Here is a 27,004-nt window from a genome sequence, read left to right as displayed (position 1 = left end):
GGTCAGCCACACCCTCGGCTACGGATAATGTGGACACCTTGACTGCAAGTGACATCAGTTGTACAGATGGGAATGGCAATACAGTGGTGTCAGCGGGCACATACACTTTGGGCACCACGACGGTCACGTGCACTGTCACTGATGCCGCTGCGAATATGGATACATGCATGTTCACCATAGAAATCATAGGTAAGACTGGGTAGTGGCTCTTTGTCCTGGATTAATGGAACTGAGTAGTTTTTGATTGACTGACAGATGTTGCGGATAGAAAAGGCAAATTTGTTTTTGGCGTCCAGCTCATTTATTTTCTTTTGATTTAATGCTGCCTAACAGATGATGAAAACCCTGACATCACATGTCCTGCCGCAGTCACGGGCATGTCTACGGATGCTGGAGTTGCGACTGCTGTCGTTACATGGTCAGCCACACCCTCGGCTACGGATAATGTGGACACCTTGACTGCAAGTGACATCAGTTGTACAGATGGAAATGGCAATACAGTGGTGTCAGCGGGCACATACACTTTGGGCACCACTACGGTCACGTGCACTGTCACTGATGCCGCTGGGAATATGGATACATGCATGTTCACCATAGAAATCATAGGTAAGACTGGGTAGTGGCTCTTTGTCCTGGATTAATGGAACTGAGTAGTTTTTGATTGACTGACAGAAGTTGCGGATAGAAAAGGCAAATTTGTTTTTGGCGTCCAGCTCATTTATTTTCTTTTGATTTAATGCTGCCTAACAGATGATGAAAACCCTGACATCACATGTCCTGCTGCAGTCACGGGCATGTCTACGGACGCTGGAGTTGCGACTGCTGTCGTTACATGGTCAGCCACACCCTCGGCTACGGTTAATGTGGGCACCTTGACTGCAAGTGACATCAGTTGTACAGATGGGAATGGCAATACAGTGGTGTCAGCGGGCACATACACTTTGGGCACCACGACGGTCACGTGCACTGTCACTGATGCCGCTGCGAATATGGATACATGCATGTTCACCATAGAAATCATAGGTAAGACTGGGTAGTGGCTCTTTGTCCTGAATTAATGGAACTGAGTAGTTTTTGATTGACTGACAGAAGTTGCGGATAGAAAAGGCAAATTTTTTTTTGCCGTCCAGCTCATTTATTTTCTTTCGATTTAATGCTGTCTAACAGATGATGAAAACCCTGACATCACATGTCCTGCCGCAGTCACGGGCATGTCTACGGACGCTGGAGTTGCGACTGCTGTCGTTACATGGTCATCCACACCCTCGGCTACGGATAATGTGGACACCTTGACTGCAAGTGACATCAGTTGTACAGATTGGTATGGCAATACAGTGGTGTCAGCGGGCACATACACTTTGGGCACCACGACGGTCACGTGCACTGTCACTGATGCCGCTGGGAATATGGATACATGCATGTTCACCATAGAAATCATAGGTAAGACTGGGTAGTGGCTCTTTGTCCTGGATTAATGGAACTGAGTAGTTTTTGATTGACTGACAGAAGTTGCTCATTTATTTTCTTTTGATTTAATGCTGCCTAACAGATGATGAAAACCCTGACATCACATGTCCTGCCGCAGTCACAGACATGTCTACGGACGCTGGAGTTCCGACTGCCGTCGTTACATGGTCAGCCACACCCTCGGCTACGGATAATGTGGACACCTTAACTGCAAGTGACATCAGTTGTATAGATGGGAATGGCAATACAGTGGTGTCAGCGGGCACATATACTTTGGGCACCACGACGGTCTCGTGCACTGTCACTGATGCCGCTGCGAATATGGATACATGCATGTTCACCATAGAAATCATAGGTAAGACTGGGTAGTGGCTCTTTGTCCTACATTAATGGAACTGAGTAGTTTTTGCTTGACTGACAGAAGTTGCGGATAGTATAGATAAATTTGTTTTTGGCGTCACGCGCATTCATTGTTTTTTGATTTAATGTTGCCTAACAGATGATGAAATACCTGTCATCACATGTCTCAACGCAGTGATTATAGTTACCATTGCGCGGGAAGCACAAAGGTCACAACATGCAAATCAAAGTGTTTAATAAAAACATGCAAATCACTTGCAAACCTTTGAGGTACCGAAACTGAGGGCGCACTTGGTCTCCCTACAGTCAGAATAATGAAGTCAAATATATGCCCCACCTTAATTGCTGCATGGTATTAAGATCGTAAAGGGTCACCTCATAGCGCAAACAAGAGAATGAGATCTTAAGAGTCATTTCGTGTAAATACTTCATATAACTGTCCACGCTCAAAATTTGAATCATTTTATACTTTGTGGGATGAAAGGACTTAGGGAGTAAGTAACCGTTGCCATGGTTACGGGTCATTATGCGTTTTAGCCATTTTTGGGCAATTTTGAGGCTGGAAAAATTCATTTTTTGCGTTATTTTCAAAGGTCATCAAGCCAAACTGCTAGGTTTTGTCACAAAAGTAACTATATCACGACAAAGTATCATCCTTACCCTAACAAGATAAAAATAAAAACACTTCTGAAAAATCCCCTTTATATTATTTGTAGGCCCTATAATACATAATGTTTTTACAACTAGCAAAATTGCATTTTTTTACCATTTTTATCCCTCCAAAAAGGCACTTGCCAGCGCAGTCAGAAAAATTTCCCTTTGGCTATGGTTAGTTCAGACATTGGTCTTTACGTATCTGGTGAGAAAATCTTGGATTATTTTATAGCCTTTGTGTAGTATCGCTCCAAATATGGTAAATTTCACAAAAACCTTAAAAAGTGTATTTTCAGTGTTTTTTCAGTGTATTTTCGGTTTTGCGAGCGTGGACTCTTATATGAAGTATTTACACGAAATGATTCTTAAGCATTATCAATTTACTTTGTGTGCTTGCTTTGTTTACAGTGTAGCGTCAATCCCACTTTGTGCTTGGTAATAATTCCTCCCGAATTCTCCGCCGGGGATATTATTAACAAGGAAGATTTCAGGAGAATGGCAACTAATTTGATTTTGAGTGGTTATCCCAATACCGAAAACTGTTGGTGAGGACGAGTCAGCAACAGCCTGATGAAGATGGTTCCATAGATCGATGGGTCTCGGGAAAAACGAGTGTTTCAGTGTTGATGTGGATTCTCTCAAATTGTTTGTAGTTGCCTTTCCTTGACCCCCTAGGTTTTGGCTTCAGGATGAGACTAGAATTGATTGTGATGATGTGATGGATGATTTTGAACAGGGTTGTACAGTCATATGGTTGCTAAGGCAAAGCGTCTGTCGTTATTAGGGAAAGCTAATCCGATTACATACTTAGACGCTACAGCAGAGCAGTGAAATTCATGCACCACAAATAAATGGCCTTCTAAACGTTGTGTTTCTCAGAAAATATTCTCAGTATGATCGAAATGTTAAATGATGACGGAAAAAGAAATTCTAAACTTCGTGTCAGTGAAAAAAATTTGCCGTCATTAATGCTGAAACATCAACACTGGTTACTGTTATAGCTGACCTTCAAGTCTGGAAGAAATTGTACGTAAACTTCCCCAAATCTATGTATTTATATCAATTTCTAGGAATCTACTCATTTCATTTCATTTCATTTCTTTTATTTGTCTCAGATTGTGGCCCGGGGGCCAAATTCCAAAAGAAAATTACATCATAAACAATTAATTCTACAAACGATTAAAACTTGCTTAACACAAAAAAATGAGTAAAATAGTAGGCAGGCAATACATTAAAATTATACGTAAACAAACACCACATAACCAGAGAGACAGAACTATTTAAGAAAGGAGGGACAACATGCACAATACGCACAATAAATAACAACTTGAGCACAAACACTTCAAGGGTTCAAGAACTGTCTCAAGACTTTTCTGTTCAATCATTAAACTGCTTTCGCTGTTTTCACTAATTTTGAGTCTACGTTTCTGTAACTTACTTTGCTGTTAAGCGCTGTGATACTTTATGTGTAAGAGCGCTCTATAAATGCTTGTTATTATTATTATTATTAAGATGGCACTCAAAAGGTGATTTCTGAATGTTTGGCGTATCTATTCCCTCTCTCTTTGGAATCAGCTGAAGGCGCCCCAAACATCACCTGTCCTTTCCCAGTTTCGAACTTGGGTACAGACTTGGGAGTATCTAGTGCCGTCGTTTTGTGGTCGCCTGCGCCATCGGCTGCTGATGATGTCGACACCTTAACTGCTGACAATATAACCTGTGTTGATGCAGACGGCAATAACGTGATGTCAGGTGGCACCTTTGATGTAGGCATAACGACTGTCACCTGCAGCGTAATCGACAGTGACTCCAATTTAAACGTTTGCAGATTTACTATTGAAGTGGTTGGTAAGTCTGATTGTTGTTGTTTCCCTTCCTATCATGAGTAAAAAAAACACATTGTTTTCATTGTCATTGAGGGAAGTGTGTAGACAGTGGCGTAATTCTGTGTCCGTGAGTGGCCATGGGGGATGGGCGATGACCAATATCCTACAACATGACACTAGGGAGCACTGTTCATTATACAAATGTAAATCTGAATATGCAAACTTGCGCACTTAAGCCAAACGTTCCGCATAATGAACATTGAGGACATTTTTCATCATCTCAAAACCTCGCATATTTTGTTAACATTTGGAATTCAGTAAAAAGTTGTGCAGTAATTGGATTGATGATCTAATAATGGTGCAGCCCTATTGGAAGCACAGAGACTTTTCTCCAACTTCACTCCTATGTTTTTTAAGGATTTACCTCAAAAAGAATCTGAGTTAAACACTTATGCAAGATATACATCATTTCAGATATTGTGTTGCTGTTTTTCCTAGATGACGAAATTCCAATATTTCTGAGTGTCCCTGACGACATCAACATAACGACAGACGCTGGTCAATCGTTTGGCACTCCAAATTGGGACTTACCAACAGCGAGTGACAACAACGGCAACTTTACTCTGATGTGTTCTCACCAGCCGGGCGACACTTTTGACATTGGAACAACGACAGTGACTTGTACTGTCACAGACCAAGCTGGCAATACTGCAACTGTAACATTTAACGTCACTGTCTTTGGTAAGAGACTTTTCTCCAACTACACTCCTATGTTTTGTAAGGGTTGTCCTCAGAAAGAATCTGAGTTAAACTCTTAAGCTTACATTGTACAAGATATACGTCATTTCAGATATTGTATTGCTGTGTTTCCTAGATGACGAAATGCCAATATTTCTGAATGTCCCTGACAACATCAACGTAACGACAGATGATGGTGAATCATTCGGCACACCAAATTGGGACTTGCCTACAGCGAGCGACAACGGCGGAAACTTCACCTTAACGTGTTCTGACCAGCCAGGCAACACTTTTGATATTGGAACAACGAGGGTGACTTGTACTGTCATAGACCAAGCTGGCAATACTGCAACCGTAAAGTTTAACGTCACTGTCATTGGTAAATTTCTAGACGACATGAATAATAAAAGGCATTTCAAATACTCAATGGTTTATTTTTTTGAGGTCATTTAAACACTTTAGAAGAATTTTAGTACCGTAATACTGATTTTTTTTATTTTACTACAGATGATGAAATGCCAATATTTCTGAGTGTCCCTGAAAACATCAACGTAACGACAGAGGCTGGTCAATCATTTGGCACACCAAATTGGGACTTGCCAACAGCGAGTGACAACAGCGGAAACTTTACTCTGTCGTGTTCACACCAGCCAGGCGCTACTTTTGATCTTGGAGCAACATCAGTGACTTGCACCGTCACAGACCAAGCTGGCAACAGTGCAACTGTAAAGTTTAACGTCACTGTCATTGGTAAGCTTCTAGACGACATGAATAATAAAACGCATTTTAAATATTCAATGGATTGTTTTTGAAGGTCATTTAAACACTTTAGAAGAATTTAAGCACCTTTATACTGAATTGTTATTTCACTACAGATGATGAACTGCCAATATTTCTGAGTGTCCCTGAAGACATCAACATAACGACTGACGCTGGTCAATCATTTGGCACACCAAATTGGGACTTGCCAACAGCGAGTGACAACAGCGGAAACTTTACTCTGACGTGTTCACACCAGCCAGGCGACACTTTTGATATCGGAACAACGACGGTGACTTGCACCATCATGGACGCAGCTGGCAACACTGCAACTGTAACATTTAACATCATTGTCATTGGTAAGCTTCTAGACAAAACGAAATTTTCAGGAACATTTATTTTAATGTTTTCAGACATGCTTTCCAAAACCACTATGAAAGGGAAGTAATTAACTTAAATCAAATCATCAATTAAATCATCTTAATATTTTTTTTTAAGATGACGAAAAGCCCATATTTCTGAGTGTCCCTGAAAACATCAACGTAACAACAGCCGCTGGTCAATCATTTGGCACACCAAATTGGGACTTGCCAACAGCGAGTGACAACAGCGGAAACTTTACTCTGTCTTGTTCACAACAGCCAGGCGACACTTTTGATATCGGAACAACGACGGTGACTTGCACCGTCACGGACGAAGCTGGCAACACTGCAACTGTAAAGTTTAACGTCACTGTCATTGGTAAGCTTCTAGACGACATGAATAATAAAATGCATTTTAAACACTGAGGTCATTTAAACACTTTAGAAGAATTTAAGCACCATAATACTGAATTTTTTTATTTTACTACAGATGATGAAATGCCAATATTTCTGAGTATTCCTGAAAACATCAACATCACCACAGACGACGGTCAATCATTCGGCACACCAAACTGGGACTTGCCAACAGCGAGTGACAACAGCAGTAACTTTACTCTGACATGTTCACACCAGCCAGGCGACACTTTTGACATTGGAACAACGACGGTGACTTGCACCATCATGGACGAAGCTGGCAACACTGCAACTGTAACATTTAACATCATTGTCATTGGTAAGCTTCTAGACAAAACGAAATTTTCAGGAACATTTATTTTAATGTTTTCAGACGGGCTTTCCAAAACCACTATGAAAGGGAAGTAATTAACTTAAATCAAATCATCAATTAAATCATCTTAATATTTTTTTTAAGATGACGAAAAGCCCATATTTCTGAGTGTCCCTGAAAACATCAACGTAACGACAGACGCTGGTCAATCATTTGGCACACCAAATTGGGACTTGCCAACAGCGAGTGACAACAGCGGAAACTTTACTCTGACGTGTTCACACCAGCCAGGCGACACTTTTGATATTGGAACAACGACGGTGACTTGCACCGTCACGGACGAAGCTGGCAACCCTGCAACTGTAAAGTTTAACGTCACTGTCATTGGTAAGCTTCTAGACGACATGAATAATAAAATGCATTTTAAATACTGAGGTCATTTAAACACTTTAGAAGAATTTAAGCACCATAATACTGATTTTTTTTATTTTACTACAGATGATGAAATGCCAATATTTCTGAGTATTCCTGAAAACATCAACATCACCACAGACGACGGTCAATCATTTGGCACACCAAACTGGGACTTGCCAACAGCGAGTGACAACAGCGGTAACTTTACTCTGACATGTTCACACCAGCCAGGCGACACTTTTGACATTGGAACAACGACGGTGACATGCACCGTCACGGATGAAGCTGGCAACACTGCAACTGTAACATTTAACATCATTGTCATTGGTAAGCTTCTAGACTAAACACATTTTTTATTGACCATTTCCAACATTTATTGGAATGTTTTCAGAAGTCTTCTACAAAGACACTTGAAAGGGAAGTATTTCAATCATTATAATAATTTTTCCTTTTGAAGATGACAAAATGCCAGTATTTCTAAGTGTCCCTGAAAACATCAACATAACGACTGACGCTGGTCAATCATTCGGCACACCAAACTGGGACTTGCCAACAGCGAGTGACAACAGCGGCAACTTTACCCTGACATGTTCGCACCAGCCAGGCGATACTTTTGATATTGGAACAACGACGGTGACTTGTACCGTCACAGACCAAGCTGGCAACAGTGCAACTGTAAAGTTCAACGTCACTGTCATTGGTAAGCTTCTAGATGACATGAATAATAAAACACATTTTAAATACTCAATGGATTGTTTTTTTAGGTCATTTAAACACTTTAGAAGAATTTAAGCACAGTAATACTGAATTTTTATTTCACTACAGATGACGAAATGCCAATATTGCTGAGTGTCCCTGAAAACATTAACATAACTACTGACGAAGGTCAGTCATTCGGCACACCAAACTGGGACTTACCAACAGCAAGCGACAACAGCGGTAACTTTACCTTGACGTGTTCTCACCAGCCAGGCGACACTTTTGACATTGGAGCAACAACAGTGACTTGCACCGTCACGGACGAAGCTGGCAACACTGCAACTGTAACATTAAACATCATTGTCATTGGTAAGCTTCTACACAAAACGAAATTTTCAGGAACATTTATTTTAATGTTTTCAGACGTGCTTTCCAAAACCACTATGAAAGGGAAGATATTAACTGAAATCAAATCATCAATTAAACCATCTTAATATTTTTTTTAAGATGACGAAAAGCCCATATTTCTGAGTGTCCCTGAAAACATCAGCGTAACGACAGATGCTGGTCAATCATTTGGCACACCAAATTGGGACTTGCCAACAGCGAGTGACAACAGCGGCAACTTTACTCTGACGTGTTCACACCAGCCAGGCGATACTTTTGATATTGGAACAACGACGGTGAGTTGTACCGTCATGGACGAAGCTGGCAACACTGCAACTGTAAGGTTCAACGTCACTGTCATTGGTAAGCTTCTAGACGACATGAATAATACAACGCATTTCAAATACTCAATAGATCCTTTTTGGAGGACATATAAACACTTTAGAAGAATTTAAGCACCTTTATACTGAATTGTTATTTCACTACAGATGACAAAATGCCACTATTTCTGAGTGTCCCTGAAAACATGAACATAACCACAGACGACGGTCAGTCATTCGGCACACCAAACTGGGACTTGCCAACAGCGAATGACAACAGCGGTAACGTTACTCTGACGTGTTCACACCAGCCAGGCGACACTTTTGACATTGGAACAACGACAGTAACTTGCACCGTTACGGACGAAGCTGGCAACACTGCAACTGTAACATTTAACATCATTGTCATTGGTAAGCTTCTAGACAAAACGAAATTTTTAGGAACATTTATTTTAATGTTTTCAGACGGTCTTTCCAAAACCACTATGAAAGGGAAGATATTAACTTCAAGCAAATCATAAATTAAACCATCTTAATATTTTTTTTAAGATGACAAAAAGCCCATATTTCTGAGTGTCCTTGAAAACATCAACATAACGACAGATGCTGGTCAATCATTTGGCACACCAAATTGGGACTTGCCAACAGCGAGTGACAACAGCGGCAACTTAACTCTGACATGTTCACACCAGCCAGGCGATACTATTGATATTGGAACAATGACTGTGAGTTGTACTGTCATGGACGAAGCTGGCAACACTGCAACTGTAAGGTTCAACGTCACTGTCATTGGTAAGCTTCTAGACGACATGAATAATACAACGCATTTCAAATACTCAATAGATCCTTTTTGGAGGTCATTTAAACACTTTAGAAGAATTTAAGCACCTTTATTCTGAATTTTATTTCACTACAGATGACGAACTGCCAATATTCCTGAGTGTCCCTGAAAACATCAACATAACCACAGACGACGGTCAATCATTTGGCACACCAAATTGGGACTTGCCAACAGCGAGTGACAACAGCGGTAACTTTACCTTGAGGTGTTCTCACCAGCCAGGCGACACTTTTGACATTGGAACAACGACGGTGACTTGCACTGTCACGGATGAAGCTGGCAACACTGCAACTGTAACATTTAACATCATTGTCATTGGTAAGCGTCTAGACTAAACACATTTTTTATTGGGCATTTCGAACATTTATTGGAATGTTTTCAGAAGTCCTCTACAAAAACACCTTGAGGGGGAAGTATTTCAGTCATTATAATACTTTTTCCTTTTGAAGATGACAAAATGCCAGTATTTCTGAGTGTCCCTGAAAACATCAACATAACGACTGACCCTGGTCAATCGTTTGGCACACCAAACTGGGACTTGCCAACAGCGAGTGACAGCAGCGGCAACTTTACTCTGACATGTTCGCACCAGCCAGGCGACCCTTTTGACATTGGAACAACGACGGTGACTTGTACTGTCACAGACCAAGCTGGCAACACTGCAACTGTAAAGTTCAACGTCACTGTTATTGGTAAGCTTCTAGTTGACATGAATAATGAAACACATTTTAAATACTCAATGGATTGTTTTTTGAGATCATTTAAACACTTTAGAAAAATTTAACCACAGTAATACTGAATTTTTATTTCACTACAGATGACGAAATGCCAATATTGCTGAGTGTCCCTGAAAACATCAACATAACCACAGACGACGGTCTGTCATTCGGCACACCAAAGTGGGACTTGCCAACAGCAAGCGACAACAGTGGTAACTTTACCTTGACGTGTTCTCACCAGCCAGGCGACGCTTTTGACATTGGAACAACGACGGTGACTTGCACCATCATGGACGAAGCTGGCAACACTGCAACTGTAACATTTAACATCGTTGTCATAGGTAAGCTTCTAGACAAAACAAAATTTCTGAAGAATTTTAATCATTCATTGGAATGTTTTCAGACCTGCTTTCCAAAACCACTATGAAAGGTAAGTAATTAACTTAAATCAAATCATCAATTAAATCATCATGATACTTTTTCCTTTTGAAGATGACAAAAAGCCCATATTTCTGAGTGTCCCTGAAAACATCAACGTAACGACAGATGCTGGCAACACCGCAACTGTAGACTTTGATGTGACTGTAACTGGTAATCTGTATGACAAACTGAAATTAGAAAGCATTTAAATACTGTAGTCGACGTTTATTTCCTTTCGTTTAGGCCACTTCCATAAAGGATTGTAAAGATCAACATGAATTTTTTTTTGGTTTCATTCAAGATGACGAAACGCCGATATTTGTGAGTGTTCCTCATGACATCACTATCACGACAGATGACGGTGAATCTTTCGGTACACCAACTTGGGATTTCCCAACAGTTAGCGGCAACAGCGGTAACTTTACGCTGACGTGTTCTCGCCAGCCGGGCGACACTTTTGGTATTGAAACCACGATGGTGACTTGTACAGTTACTGATGAGGCTGGCAACACTGCAACCGTCAAGTTTTATGTCACTGTCATCGGTTAGTTTCAAGATGCATCAAAATTTGGAAAGCATTTTAAATTTTTAAAACCCTCCTATGCCAACATACACTCTGTGCAAACTTGTCCTTTCAGTCAATTAAAATCAGTCAAGTGACTGTTTCTAACAGTTAAGAGCTCCCAGCCTACATTAAGCAGGATTGACTGGCTGTGACTGTTTATGTACTTTGATACAGCTATGCTTTGACTGTAGGTGATTGATAAGCTAGCTGTGCTTACCACTTGCCTGCTTTTGTTTGACCGCATTGGTAAGTAGTCTGTGTAAACAGGCATCCAACTTTTCCTCGGATCAGCTGATTTCCTATTTTTTTACTTCCCATGTGTGCCATTGAAAATAAAAAAAAACACTGTAAAAAGTCTGGGAAAAATTTGAATTTCCTCTTTTTTTGTGATTTCCCAGTTGCATGCCTGTGTAAAAGGCGCAGGGGAAGGGGATTGATTTTTGACTGTCTGTGACTGTTCAGACAGCAACAGGGTTAATTAACGAATTTTTATCATCATTATTCATTACTTTCGATGACTTAAGTGAACTATATAAAACGGCGTTTCTAATTTCTTTTTCTTTTACAGATGAGGAAAAGCCCATATTCCTCAGTGTCCTCGATAACATCAACATAACGACAGAGGACGGTCAATCTTTCGGCACTCCAAATTGGGACTTACCAACAGCGAGCGACAACAGCGGTAACTTTACCTTGACGTGTTCTCACCAGCCAGGCGACACTTTTGATATCGGAACAACGACGGTGACTTGCGCCGTCACGGATGAGGTTGGCAACACTGCAACCGCAAAGTTCAACATCACTGTTATTGGTAAGCTTCAAGACCAGAAGAAATGTTTATGAAGCATTTCAAACATTGAATGGAATGTTTTCAGAATTTATTTTGACGGACAGCATGAAAGATATATATAGTCCATCATTTGTAATTTGTGCATTTTGTTCGTTTGAAGCAACAAAAGTCCTCAAAATCTCAAGAAGGGTGCTGAAGAACTAACCTGATGAAGTTTAAGCTCAGCTTCAGCTGTACATTTCGAGAAAAACAACATTCTAGGATCTCGATTTCAAATCAAAAGTTGCTTGAATTGTGTTTTGAATTGGGCCTAAATTCAGTGACCGAGACACGTTATCACATCACTGCAGCTACGTGATGTCGCACGCTGATCTGACGAATAATAGCAACTGCGTGCGGTGGGCGTCGTGTCAATGCTTGCGCACGCTTCGCGGAATAAAAAAGCGAACTACTAATGGAAATTTCCAATGGTGCGTCATTATTATGTGCGTCTTTAGATGCACCGTTGGAAAGGCCTTCTTTCGTTGATTTCTTTGAAACAACGTATAGCATGCCAGAAAGATTAATTTCACAGGGAGTTTAGTTCTATTACTATCTTTCAATCAAGTACGTTTTTCAAGAACAATTACGTCAGTTACTTTTTGGATAGCTGCAAATGATGGACTGTAGCTTTAGAGGAATAAACGTAAATTATCTTAATACATAGTTTTTTGTTTCTTTAAAGATGATGAAAACCCAATATTTTTGAGTATCCCTGAAAACATCAATATAACGACAGACGCTGGTCAATCGTTCGGCACACCAAACTGGGACTTGCCAACAGTGAGTGACAACAGCGGCAACTTTACTCTGACGTGTTCTCACCAGCCAGGCGACACTTTTGATATTGGAACCATGACGGTGACTTGCGCCGTCACAGACAAAGCTGGCAATACTGCAATGTTACAGTTTGATGTCGTTGTATCTGGTTAGTGTTTTATTTAAAATAGAGTGCCCAAGTGCTTAATTTAAAATCGTTCATTTGAAGTTGAAACTGATTGAGTGCTTGTATCCATTTTGCTTTTCTTTTTTATTGAACATTTGTCAGTTATCAACATTTTTCATTGATCCCAGTTAGATCAGCATAATTTGGTCTCTACCTTCACAGGTAACCATTTATACTCGTGGATGGAGAGAGGCAATCGTAGTCAAGTGTCTTGCCCCAAAACACCAGCATCGTGTTCCCCATCAGGGTTCGAACCCACGTGCCACGGCACATGAGTTGAACATCGTAACTATAAATGGACCACAGCTCCCCATAAAAACATTCCTCAATATATCCTTACAATTTTTTTTTACCAGACAATCAAGCACCCATTTTCCTGGAGACACCTGGATCGATTTACTTAGAGACCGATCCTGGCGAAGCCTTCGGCACAGCAGCTTGGACAGTTCCAACAGTTGCTGACAACAGTGGCAACTTCACATTGACGTCGTCTCACCGATCAGGCGAGACGTTTGATCTGGGACCCACCACGGTGACGTACACGGCAACAGACGGCGGGGGGAACACTGCAAGCGTTGAGTTTGTTGTCCACATAATAGGTACGGTTATAGCCCTCCTCACTGTTAACTGTTGGTCAAACTCGGTGGGAATTACTGTTTACAATGTCTGATTTTATGAGCAGCAATGTCTTGTCAAAGATTCTTGGGGATGGGGAATAAGCGCATCCAGAAAGGACGGCTTAGAAAAGTTGTGGTCGACAGAAAGAGCTGTGTTTATGCAGAAAATTGTGGTTGACAGAAAGAGCTGTATTTATGTTGAGGTAGGATACTTGCATCAAGTTATTGACGATTACATGTGAATGTATTAATTGGTCGAATAAGATCCTACATCAAAATTCTTTTGGTCTTTGTCCCGAATGCCTTTCTGTAGAGCTGCGGCCATATTGCGAAGGATTGTGTACTCCACAGACTCTATCTAGCCATTATACACGAAATCCTGTAATACGTCAGATGCACATATATACCGTCCTCATCCAATGTGATGGGCCTTATTCACGAGTTGGCCATTTTAGTTGAGTTCCCTGAAGATATATCATTAATTCTTAACTGTTGAATGGGATGGCGCCAGACTATTTTCGCAGGCATTATGCTGCCGTTTTTAACTGTAATTTTTTTTTTAATCTGGCTTTAAACATTAGGGAACATTTAATTACAAATTTAAAATTATTCATTTTGAGCAGACTGGAAGTACTTAGTAATCAACTTTCTTTCATTTCTCTACACAAGTTCCAAAAATGAAGTTTTTAACTCACTCTCAATCCAATATGGCCGATTCATTTCACTATATTTAAACCACAGTATAACAATACAGTATGTCCCAAAAAAGTGTCCATGAGGTCAATTTTGAAAATATTTGGTTGTGCAGGTACTCCTAAACCTTGGCCTCAGCCCCTATGAGTTTCATTTCATTTCAGTCATTCATCACTACACAATTGTCAATTGATCACAACATTTTTGGACCCTGTGACCAATGCCTTATTCACTTTCAGTACTGTGTTAAGTTAGCTGTGTAAAATCCTTCATCTTGTGAAAATGGCTGCAGTTGGGGTTGGCATTAATTGCCTGGCTACCAGTCATCATGGCAAGACCTCAGTTTAATGCTCAAGGGCAAATGATTCCAATCCCAAACCACACGGGCCTTTTTCTTTCACAACATGCAGGATGTTTCACAGCTTACATAACACAGCACTGATATGGCTGAAGGCATGGAACTTAGTCACAGTGTCCAAAAAGGTTGTGATTGTCATTGACAATAATGTGAAATGATGCGTGACTGAAATTAAATGAAAATCATGGGGGTTGAGGCCAAGGCTTAGGAATATCTGCACAACCAAAAGTTTTCAAAATTGGCTTCATGGTTTTGTAGTTATTTTAAAAACAGTCAGACGAACACTTTTTGGGGGACATAACCGCAGAATGATAGTCCCTTCCAGCTCTGCATTGTAGTCTTGTGCAGGTAGGAAGGAACTGTGGTGAAATATCACACAAAAAGCGTTTTCTATAACAAAATTAAAACAAAAACCTAACAGAAAATCTTCGAATTGTACTGATTGCAGATAATGAAGTGCCGATATTTCTGTCAAGTCCTGGAGATATCACCATTTCCCTGAAGGGCGGAGCCTATTGGAATCCTCCCACTGCTTCCGATAATAGCGGGAATTACACTATAAGTGGAAGCCACTCTCCCGGGGATACCTTCAGTCTTGGCGCAACAACAGTCATTTACACGGCGACAGATGCTTCTGGCAATACTGCGACCGTTCAGTTTGTCGTTTATGTAACAGGTGGGTGTATCGTGCTATACTAGAAAAAGACTCTTTAAAAGTACAGGTGAATGGCTTCTGACTAGCGCCACTTGAATGAAGACAGAAATGGGGAACCGCCAACATAGGGCATAGATGGTAGGGCACCGGAACGGTAATCCAGTGGTTGCAGGTTCAAACTCGCTCCAGTCAAATTCTTTGTTCAACTTTTAAAAATTGTTATAATGCACCTAGTTAGTTTCCCTTTGTGATTCATGTAAACAAAATACTCATATGAAAATATGAAAAATCATATACAAATCTGACTCCTATGAAAATCGGACTCCTTTTCTCTATTATTGGTTACTCCCTTGCAGGTGACAGGTCACTCTCCCATAACGATCCAAAAAAAGCATCTTATCGTACTTACGCATGGGCAATACTACCGATGAGTCCATATTTCATGGAGTCTGATATTCACGCTGCACCAGCAGTAGCCAGCCTGGTCTGAGGATGAGTCTCTCTTTTAATGGACCTTTCTCAGCAAAAACAAATTTTATTTTACCCCCAAAAGTGTGTGGTCATTGCCCAAAAATCCTGGAAATCTAAACATGCAGACAAGGCATGGATCTAAAATGTGGGCCAGTTAAGTCTTCAAGAAGTGTATACATGTATTTAATTTGGATGTTGCCCGACAAATGGATGGCCATGTCGTATTTGGCCCCATTTGACAGCCGTGATACCCCTGGGCCTGGAACAAAACCTCTTTCCTAATCCAAAGAAGGAGATCATGATCACATTCTTTTTTGTAACTTGGTTTAGACGAATGCGATCCTGGTAATTCGACCTGCCCGGGGGACCTCAACTGTATTTTCATCGTTGGAAAGTACACATGTGACTGCCCGTACGGATCCAGACGGCTCGAAAACACCAGTTCATGCATAGGTGAGCCTATTTCGTGAAACCAGCTTGGTAAAAATTGGATACAGTAGTTGAAAATGTACGAAGCGGAACTTGTATGCGGATGCGAAAGACAAAAGTAGACTGTTTGGTTGCATTCAGTTTAACGGCTTTAAATAGACTTTGTCTTGAAAACGGAAAGAATGGACACCGTAACTGATTGTTGCTTAAAGGGTTTATATTTACATTCAGTTTATACCCTTATTTTTTTTTCACTCAAAAGGTGCGATAGAATTCAGGACCACGATCGTAATTGTTGAGTTCGTGTATCCGAACCTCGTCATACCGGCAACGTTTCCTGATGAATTACTGGACCCAACGACGGACACCTTCAAGAACATGCAGGCAGATCTTGAAAGAATTGTAGGTTCATTGTATTTTAAAGCTGTCCTGTTGGCTGGCTGGACCATGGCATATGTGATTCGATCAAACTACACAAGTTGTTTGTCAACCCTGGTCAATTTTTTTTTTATTACAGATTTCAAAAGAGCACAATCTCAGCATTTCTGCTGTGAAAACCGCATGCTGATACCATCTTTAGTTTAAAAATTATAGAAGTTGGAACACCAAGAGACGTGATGAAGTGATGTGATGAAGTGGCCCTATTTTGGCCAGTATCTCCAAATAAAAATTCCAGACGAACGACTCATTTAGCTTGATTGCATCACATATAGTGGTCCGGAGTACGTGGACAAATTTGAATTACTTTCAACCATTGGATGGCAAAACAACCTAACTCAAAAATCGGCCTTTGTAAAAAATTGAGTTCAGAGTTTGTATGTTTTTCCTTTTTGTGATGTAAGAAACTTGATGAATGTATAACACGTGAAATTTGTTATTTTGCACGTCTTTAATATTCGAGCAAAAATGGATTGTAGACTGGAAATATAATACATTTTTGTGGATAAATAAACTTTTGCCGCAAAATATGGCAAAGTTCATAGGTTAGCAAGCAAGGCCTTCTGGCTTAATTCTGGTAATCTTCTGCTGGTACTGTTTGCGCAGAGAGGTGATCATCAGGGTGCACGAAGTATAACAATTTCCCATAGGCAACAGTGATAACTTCCCATACTTTAAATTCTTTTAAAAATGCCAAGAACTCTCACGGGTGTTCAGGCTGCACCGAAAAATAATTAACAACATGTCATCCTTCATTTTCTTTCCAAATTTTGGTGGGATGCCTGATGACTTTTCGAGACATATGCACCCAAGCAAGACAACACCCTTAAACGAGTGATGTATTCAAAAGGGAAAAAGTATCCATCTTGAAAAAAGGATCCCTCCACAACATGGCTAAATAGCGCCACTTTAAATTTCGGGCCCGATTGCATCCAAAATGCTCTGAATTGAAAGCCCCAAGTCCGGGCCAGAGGGATATTGCCATATTCCATGGCTCTCAGAACAATCTAATATAGAACAATTTGAGTGTATAACTTTACTTCATGAGCTCGGCAGATGGATTTTGGGCGGGCCTATTTACTTGGGTTTACCCATAAGCGTGGTATAACAGAGCCTTGACATTTGACCCTGATAGTCTTAGTACTTCATTTCCTCCTTACCGCCCTACTACTTGCGTTTCAGCTGACCGAAGTGTATCGCCAGCTGTATCTCTTCATCCGGGTCCGCATCTACAGCTTCTTCCGTGGCAGCATCGGTCTCAATATAGTGGTGACGTTTGACAACAGAACAAACGCAACGCTGCCAATGGTTGCAGACACACTGAATGATTCTATCACACGTGGCGAATTGCTCTCTGCTTCCATATACAAGGTCACACCAAGTTCAATCAAGGCGCTTGAGAGTGAGTAACGCACTTGACCCTGATTTGACCCAAATCCAGGTCAGATGTGACCTGGAGTCACGTCATGTCGACATGAAATAAATATCATTTTAATATAATTGTCATTTAATACAAACAAATTGTCATATCTGTTGAAATCTGACCTAGATTCTGTGTAGAATGCAACCCAGAAGTTTTAAATTGCATACAAGGACAAGAGATTATTCCAATACAAATGATAAACGGCCAAACTACTTTCGCAAGCAAACATGCGTGTATATCAATTTCTCTTAACTGTACGTTCAACGTTTAAAATGGACGGGACTACAAGTCTTGCCAATTGTGTTGCACGGGAAGCTCATGAAAAAAAAAAAACGCAGTTTATTTCTGCATCTTATAAAATAGTGTAAACTCGGAAATTCTAAGTGCTCTGCAAAACTGGATGGAGTATTGATTTACCTTGTTATATCAACTGATGATGAGCAGAGCACAATGTTCGAAACGTCGAGTTAAACCAACTGGTTCTTCTCAGAACCACACAACTCACTAAGAGATATCATTCACATGCCGCAAATTAAACCTCCCATTCATTGATCATGTCCACCATGCAAACCCTTGAGGCTTACTTATGTCAACTTTCATTGATTCAGTACATTTTTTTTAACCTTTGCAGTTGTCTGCGGGAATGGCTTCTGCTTAAATGGTGGCACTTGCATTCCTGATGCGAGCAACTACGCCAGCACATGCAGGTAATAATAGTCATTTGACTAAAGCGATTGATAAGTCATTTTAATTAAAACCAAATTAAAACACAGTTATTGTACATATATATTCACTGTATGTATTGAAGTTACTATTACCGAGAATGTACCTGAGGGTGTGCGTATCTGCTGCAGATTTTTTTTTTTGCTGTGACGTTTTTTGAACCGTTGTGACGTTTTTTGAACCATTGTTTGCGTATGTTCTACTTGCGCTTTGCATTTAGAGTACACTTACCAAATTCAATCTATCTAATTGCATTGTGTTCTACAAACACGCTCGTGAATTCAAAATGTCTGCGCCCAGAGCGGCTTCAAAGCGTCTCTGCGCCAGAGTTGTAACGAGTCACTGATGTTTGTGACTCAAGTCGAGTCGAGTCATTTTAAAGAGGTGAATAGAGTCGAGTCGAGTCATTAGGTCAAAAGGTCGAGTCGAGTCGAGTCAAATGTTTAGCTCGAGTCAATTCGAGTCACGAATATTTGAACACTATATACCAAAATTTATTAAAGGATGCCATAAGTTTAACCAGCGTTCGAATCAAAGAGCTTTATAAGAAATCGCCCATAGCCAATGATGAAACAACGAATTAGAAAATGTGTTTAAAAATCTGGTTCCTGGATAGTATTTTGTGCGTTCTAGAACCATGAGGTGGGAGTCTGTGACACGTTGTATATTTGTACATGACTGCTATTCGCAAAGTGAAGTGAGCAAAAATGTTGCACCGTAAGTCATTGCAAATACTTTTCGCAAAGTTTTGCTTTTATTTTTGGGACTCGAGTCTTATTAGCCTTCGCTCGAGTCGAGTCGAGTCTTCTGATGAGGGACTCGAGTCGAGTCGAGTCAATTGCTCGCAGTGACTCGAGTCGAGTCAAGTCATTTACCCTTAGGGACTCGAGTCGAGTCACCAAAAAATGTGACTCTATTCGGACTCGAGTTGAGTCATTGACTCGAGTCATTACAACTCTGCTCTGCGCGCATGAATGAGGACTTAGCACTCTAGTAATTTATAGCTCTATGGTTCTACCTTATCCAACCCCCACGAATTTTGGTACATTCATGTTTTGGACCACAAGCAATCGATCTAGCCCGTATTTGCAACACTAACATTTTGCCTCTAAAGAGTAGTTGTGACATTAGCGGGACATTAATCTACATTGTCCCCCAATAACTTATGACGAAAAAAAGGTACATTTAAAGGCATTTCATTTTTAAATTCTACTTAAATATGATTATATTTGTTGTCCACATGTTCCAATTAGCTTAAACTTGTCATAAAATAATGAGAACTTTTGATATAATTAGGTAATTCTGTGAAAATAAGGTCACGTGCATCAGTCATATCAACCTAATTATTATTTTTTTTATTGAAGGTGTCTGCCAGGATATTTTGGAGCACGTTGCAATGAGACCATTTTCGATTGTGAGTGTCATCGTATTACACTTTTCTATTGCATTTTTGATACTTGTGCCTTATTAAAGGCACGTAGTAGGAGCATCAGTAATAGTAATAATAATAATTACCTTGGATTGGACATTTGGGAGACATTCCCATAAACTTGTGCACAACATTTTTTAAACTTAAATGTGCCCTAACCCAATATTCCCTTGTCCTTTTTCCACGAATGTTGGTATGTTTACTAATTAGACCACAAGCAACAAAAATAACCTAATTGCAACAATAACATTTTGCCTCTAAAGGGGGGCTGTGACAATAGGAAGACATGAAAATGTCTCCCTAATGACCGGTGTCTCCCACCGTTCGATTCACGTGTGCGAGTCCTGGTGACAAGTCTAGCTGCAGAGTTTTGTATACGTTGCAGTTTACTAATTTGAGTATCAGGCAGTCCATACAGTAAGCTGTTATGTATCTATGCGACACATAACCAAAGAGTGAATCAATTGTTCTGTAGATTTTTTATCCAAATATTGTCTAATGGTAGCAATTTTATGAAGGGCAAATGAAGCAGCACGACACACATTACTGATATGAATAATCATAGAAAGATGAGCATCAAATACAACGGGCTGTGGTCCAATGGTTACGGTGTTCGACTCGTGTGCCGTGGTGCATGGGTTCGAATCCTGACCGTGGGAACATGGTACTTGTGCTCTTGAGCAAGGCACTTTACCATTATTGCTTTGTCCTTCGGATGGGACGTAAAGCCGTAGGTCCCGTGTGTTGTGTAATGCACGTTCAAGAACCCAGTAACACTTATCGCTAAGAGAAGGGGTTTGCCCCGGTGTTTCTGGCAGTGGCTGCAATGTGCGCCGCAGCACCTTGTAAACCCTTATAAGGTGCTACATAATGGGTCTCATATTTCTCATAAACTTTATTTACCTTTCTTTAATAATTGACATAATTTCCAGCGCCTTGAGTACCTAATTGTTGGTAGATACGTGCGCTATATAAGACTCCGTTATTATTATTAACCCCAAGGTTGAAAACACTTGAAACTGGACATATTGAAGTTTTATCTGATTTGATACATGCGATAGGATTAAAAGATCTATGGTGACTAGAAAAATGAATAATGTCAGTTTGATTATTCCGGAAAAAAATTAGCCTCCAGTTTTACTGAGATGAACCCTGCTCAGAGTGAAGAAAATGCTGCAACTTTACCCTGTGAAATTGATCCCTCCTGAAATTACATCGTTCGGAAGAAAACAAACATGTGAAGCTGCTCTTTTCCGCACGCTCATTATTCGTTTTAAATGTAATGCTTTTATGTAAAATACTGCGAGAATTACCATTGATTTGGACCTTGACGTCATGTACGCCAGGTACCTAAATGTTGATGTTATTCGAAATGTAAAAAATGGCAACTTTTTAATTGCTAGTGCTGGCAACGGAATCCACTCACGACTGTTAAAAACGCTTCCATTTTTTGTCTGTATAGTTGGCACCGAACAGCCGCCGCCTACGGCGTCACCTGACTCAAGTCTGACAATCATTCTCACCGTTCTTGGCTGCATCTTCCTTGTCGTCCTCCTCCTCCTGTGTTGTTGCTTCTGGTTTTGCCTGGTGGCAGTCAAAAGGCGTCGGCAACGCCACCAGCAAATGTACCAGAGTGAAGACTCCATTGAGAACACTGATCCGTACGCATACGATCCGAGAATGACGCCGAGATCGGTAAGATTCTGTAATCCGACTCTAGAGGGGGGGGGGCTGGAAACCACATGTCACTAAGATTCCATATCGGACTCTTGAGGTTGCCAGGGAGGGAGGGGGGGCTATAAAAACCGCATGACATTAGGGGGCGCTTTTCAAAGATACAATTGCACAACTTATACAAACTTGTGTGCATGCTTATGTCCAACCTTCCATCAAAACGGTGCATTTAAAGCTTTTGTACTTTATGTCCTCCATTAAAAAACAAACATTTATGCATTTCCACTCTTGGAGAGTTAAAAGAAAACCTCAGAATCTGCATTTTTGGGTCCATCACCACTTCTTTTTTTTTGGGGGGGGGGGAGAGGAGGATGATCCAATGGCTCATCCCCCCCCCCCCTTTTTCCAAAAGTGGGGAATAGGCCTAGATCCTGCCCGTCCCCACCCCACCCCTTGATATACTCCCTTGTAAACGATTACCCCGTCAGTAGCAAAATCTCGCCCGTTGAGTTCTTTAGTTGTATGAAAAGACTCCCAGTGGATAGCTATTCTGAATCAATTTTTAATAGAATTGTAATGCAGTATGCAGAATTGGTATCCTAAAATTTCTTTGCAAAATATCAGACGGTTATTTATTACTCCTCATCACACTCAACTCCCTTCGGCAGTGACCGCAAGCCCAGTTTCAAGAATAAGTTAAGACAGGATCATGGTACCAACTTTTATGACAACGTGCTAGTAATGTGTGTTCCGTGACCAGCTTTTCAAAGCTTTCCTTGTCTTATTTTTGTATTCATTAGATGAAGCAAGCATCATGCCGTCCGGTGGGGCTCTTTGCACCGTATGTGGCTACCGGCAATGAAGCCCAGGAACAGGTAAATATGCCGATACTGCATTTTCCGCGCAGCATCAACATTAGGTATTGCCCTTCACCGGCATAATCTCATAAAGTACACTGTATACTTAGTTATATGGTGGTGTCCGAGGGAACACAGGAAAATATATAATAACCTTATTTACTTCTTGTGGATTGATTTGGTGTGAAACCTTTAACGTGTTTTGATTATGACTTACGGAGCAATGGTACATTCTGGGCAATCTGGAGTCGTACAGAACCGATTTGTGTTTTTTTTTCTCACAAATGTTATTCTTGCTGTTCTTTTAATTACCAGATGGAACGTTACCCATACGCTGAGAGACAATACCATAGATATTAGCTTGAAAACAACAAGGTCAGTGAAAGTCTTTAACAATTTTTGGAAGTATTTTGTTTTAAGAATGACCTGTTAAACAATTACATGTATAAGTAACAAGGTTTCTTTTCTGCAAAGACTTTCTGGTATCCAATTTTCTCGCTAGCCCTTTTGTGGGAATTTTTTTTTTTGATTCCCACTTCAAGAGTGCGTTTTTGATGGCTCCACGTCTAATCTTTTTCCATTTTGTCACATGAAGATAAATTGGACGTTAAATTGACGCTTGTATAAATGGGGTGGGCGGGATATAGGCGGGAATGGGGTGGGCGGGATATAGGGATTTGAGTAGGGGTTAGGATGGGGATGTGTAGGGGGGGGTAAGGAGGGATAGGGGAGGATAGGGTAGGTGGGTGTAGGGAGTTGGGGTAGGGGAGGGTAGGGGGAAGGAGGTAAGGATTGGAGTTTGGGTGGGGTGGGGATGGGTAGGGGGAAGATGGGATGGGTGTGGGTGGGGGGGGAGGGGGCGGGTCAGGGATGGGGTAAGGTTTGGGGCATGTGGTGATGGTGCTGTGTCTACATGTACATGTATACCCATTCTTTTTCTGCATTTGTGGGGACTACACAAGAGTTTTCCCATGGTAATACAAGTATGGGGACCCAAAGGCACTGTGGGGGCTGCAAAAAGGCTCCACAACTGGGTCCTAATTACCCTAGCAATGGAAAACTTCCCCATAACGCAGTGACGGCTAACCTATATACACATGTATTTATTAGGTCATCTGTTGACTTTTTATGTTGACCTTTAAAAACTGACCCCTACACCCTGGCACATCAACGAGAATCCTGATCCCCTTCCATCATGCCCATCCCCATCTACAGCGAACCATGGCGGCTTCGCTGTTCTAGTTTGTGTTAAAACCGCAAGGTCAGGGGCGTTGGGGCAGGGGGGGGGGCACTTGCTTCCCCAAATTTACCCCCTCTTGTGGACATCAATGTTCCCTCTCGAGCGTAAATGTGCCCCCTTGAGATGAAAACCAAACTTGCCCAAAAATTTTGAATAATTTGTTTTTAGTAACCACACTCACTATGTGATTTTACGGAGGTCAAGTGTCTGGTGAAAAAAAAAAACATGTCGACATTTCAGCATGGATCTGCCAAAAACAAAAAATGCTGGGTACCTTTTACTATTAAGCAAGTGCCCCTTTTTTGTGATGCCCCCCAGTTTGAAAAGCGTTCTGCAAGGTTGATACTTTTATTTTAACACAACGCTTTTGTCGTGAACACTGCAATGATTTTTTAAATACTACAAAAAATAGAAACAAATGCTTGGTGTTTTATTAAATCAATCAAAATTGTTAAGACTTTGAAATTCTTGGTTTCCTATTTAAACTCTTCACTGTATTATTTTCGTCTTAAGATTTAGATTCTTAATTTTCTTGTTTTGCTTTTTAAAGATAACAGTTTTTTTTGTTTTATTTTTTTCTTCTTTATAGCTTCTGCACAGCTGTTAGTTGCTTCACCTGAGGTGACATCAGTATCAATTCGACGACTGTTCATGGTGAATTTCAGTACAATTGATTAGAACATAAACAATTTGTGCTGAAATTATATCCGTTATAATTTTTACGATTCCAGTAACACAGTTAGGAAGTTTACATCATAAAAGTAAATTTTTAGCGTAACCTAAACTTGGCAACATTTCAGGACGAAGCACGTCTGGAAAATGAAGAAATGATAGAAATACCATTTAGTTTGCACCTATCAGCCTAGTAGACTCGCCACACAATGTGAACATAGTTATGTTTCCAAAAATGCTGCACTGTACACACTGTAAAAATGGTGCGTAGACTTTCTGTACCCACTTTTTTCACTTGTTTATTCTCAGACATGTTCAGAGTTTTTACACAGGACGAAAGTCTGTTAGTAGTATCAGATATAATTGTGCCAAATTCATATATTTTGGATTTTGTCTATAAAAAAAGACAAAGGAAAGTAGGACGTACAATATGTTTCAGGCTTTCTTTCCACAAGTCATTCTATTTACTTTTACAATTTATATTTGGTTGTAGTAAGAGGCCTTCGTACTCTACCTAAAACACTGAGCTACAAATCTAAACATATCGTAGATTCAAACATAAACACGGGACATCCTTGCAAGTGCTGCCTTCATGGGGTTGAAGATGAACGCACTGCCAGCAGCACCTGGGCAAACCCCTTCTCTTAATGACAAGTGTTACTGGGTTCTTTTACGTGCATTACACAATGCACAGGGCCTACGGCTTTACGTCCCATCCAAAGGACGAAGCAATAACGGTTAAGTGTCTTGCTTAAGGACACAAGTGTCGGTGTAGGCCATCCATTTGTGAAAAGAAATTTAAGCAAGATTACTCTCATGTTATAAGTAGATTAGTAGCTCAGTATGTAAATAGTTTCAGGTGGTAAAATAAGTCTTCTTGAAATTATTAGATACAGTTATAAGAAATTAATGTCAACACATCGAGCTGTTAAGTGAATGTGTGTTTACGCAAATATTGAAATATAAGAATTATAATCAGATTTTTTAAAGTTGAAATTATCACCAATCTATTTAATATGTAAAGTCATATTAATTGTAAGGTAACATAGATTGCGTTTTTCTTTTCGTTTATTGACCTTTTGTGAAAGACTGAAATATTTAGAACTTTGATAAATATAATGTGGGGAAACGGCCTCTGACGATGCGACGACTAGTAGCAAGTCTAGGGGAGCACTTCATCACTTTGCTTTCAAACTGTATTACATTTTAGCCTCATCACAGCTCAACGAATGTAAACATTGGGTGCAGTGAGACTAGCGCTTCAAATTTATTCTGTGAAAGCAATAATTTTGAACATGACCATGTAATGATTTCTTAATTGAATCGAATACTGGAACTTACTTTTGCAACTGTGCGACGTTGCGTCCGAAACAATCGGACTTCGTCAGGATACTGGTGACCCGGTGGGCTGGTCACGTGAGAGTCACTAGTTGCCTGACGAAATCCGATGGTTTCGGACGCAACGTCGCACAGTTGCAAAACGGTAAGTTCCAGTATTCGATTCAATTAAGAAATTATCCACTACTACTGCTGGATGACTGATAACATACATTATCATGACCATGTAATATTTGCTCAGATAGAGTAATGTTCAGATTAATACAACGTTTCTATAACTTTGTTTTGGATGTGCTTACACTGGGTAACTTGGTTAGCGTACGGGAATAGCGAGACGAAGACATTGGCTGTTGAAGAATGCGGGGACGCGCGGTTTGCACCGTGTTTCATTTACATGGAAAATGTGCAGCTGAGTTGTCATATTTTTTTTTATTGAACTTTTTATCAAGATTTCAACATTTTAATGGAGACTTGTTATCTCTTAAGAATAATATACCAAACCGTGGCTTGTGTAATTTAGAATAAATTTTAACTTCGTGTAACTTAGAATGAATTTTAAAAGTAAAAAAGATATATTCGTAGAGAAGTACATAATATTTTTATGGTGAAGGTACGATCAGTTTTAAGTTTGTATTATTGTTCGTAATATACTCCATCCATTTACTCGTATTTTTCAAATCGTTTCCTAATTAATTGTATATTCAAGAATGTTCGATTTGTTCATCCCTTCAATGTATCGGAGTTGAGACTAGATGGATCTAATATATTGGGCATGAGGAAGCATATTAATAAAGGTCGTAACGTTAGGTTTATCATTTGCTGCGTTCTTTTTTTGTGTCAAAATCGCAAGGAGGCTGCATTATAACTAACCTTCTGTAGTTTCAGATCATCGGGAATAAATCACTTTGAGAAAGCAGAAACAACCTGTGAAAATGTTTGAGGATATTTTGGTCG

The 27,004-nt window shown here is 40.3% G+C and overlaps 1 protein-coding gene across 16 annotated transcripts; it reads left to right on the top strand.

Moving 5' to 3' along the window:
- The first annotated feature begins 571 nt into the window (after positions 1-571).
- Positions 572-26,860, top strand: LOC119742832 (hyalin-like). Of its 16 annotated transcripts, XM_038219016.1 has the most exons (32): positions 572-606; positions 4,057-4,329; positions 4,806-5,048; positions 5,182-5,424; positions 5,553-5,795; positions 5,921-6,163; positions 6,303-6,545; positions 6,657-6,899; positions 7,038-7,280; positions 7,392-7,634; positions 7,765-8,007; positions 8,133-8,375; positions 8,514-8,756; positions 8,882-9,124; positions 9,263-9,505; positions 9,630-9,872; positions 10,004-10,246; positions 10,372-10,614; positions 10,995-11,237; positions 11,827-12,069; positions 12,773-13,015; positions 13,390-13,632; positions 15,150-15,377; positions 16,158-16,280; positions 16,519-16,658; positions 17,877-18,096; positions 18,749-18,824; positions 20,205-20,254; positions 21,732-21,964; positions 22,744-22,818; positions 23,116-23,175; positions 24,630-26,860. In XM_038219016.1, exons 1-31 carry the CDS (start codon positions 573-575, stop codon positions 23,158-23,160), a joined length of 6,357 nt encoding a protein of 2,118 aa, XP_038074944.1. In that variant the 5' UTR covers position 572; the 3' UTR covers positions 23,161-23,175; positions 24,630-26,860. The 16 variants fall into 16 exon arrangements, with proteins under 16 accessions (XP_038074944.1, XP_038074945.1, XP_038074949.1 ...); XM_038219017.1 differs by lacking the exon at positions 5,553-5,795; XM_038219021.1 differs by lacking the exon at positions 6,303-6,545.
- The last annotated feature ends 144 nt before the right edge of the window (positions 26,861-27,004 follow it).

The sequence above is a fragment of the Patiria miniata genome, unplaced genomic scaffold (genome assembly GCF_015706575.1).
Source record: "Patiria miniata isolate m_02_andy unplaced genomic scaffold, ASM1570657v1 HiC_scaffold_6, whole genome shotgun sequence".
Classification (NCBI taxonomy): domain Eukaryota; kingdom Metazoa; phylum Echinodermata; class Asteroidea; order Valvatida; family Asterinidae; genus Patiria; species Patiria miniata.
The sequence above is the reverse complement of the archived record's forward strand: the minus strand, read 5'-3'. Positions and strand labels throughout refer to the sequence as shown.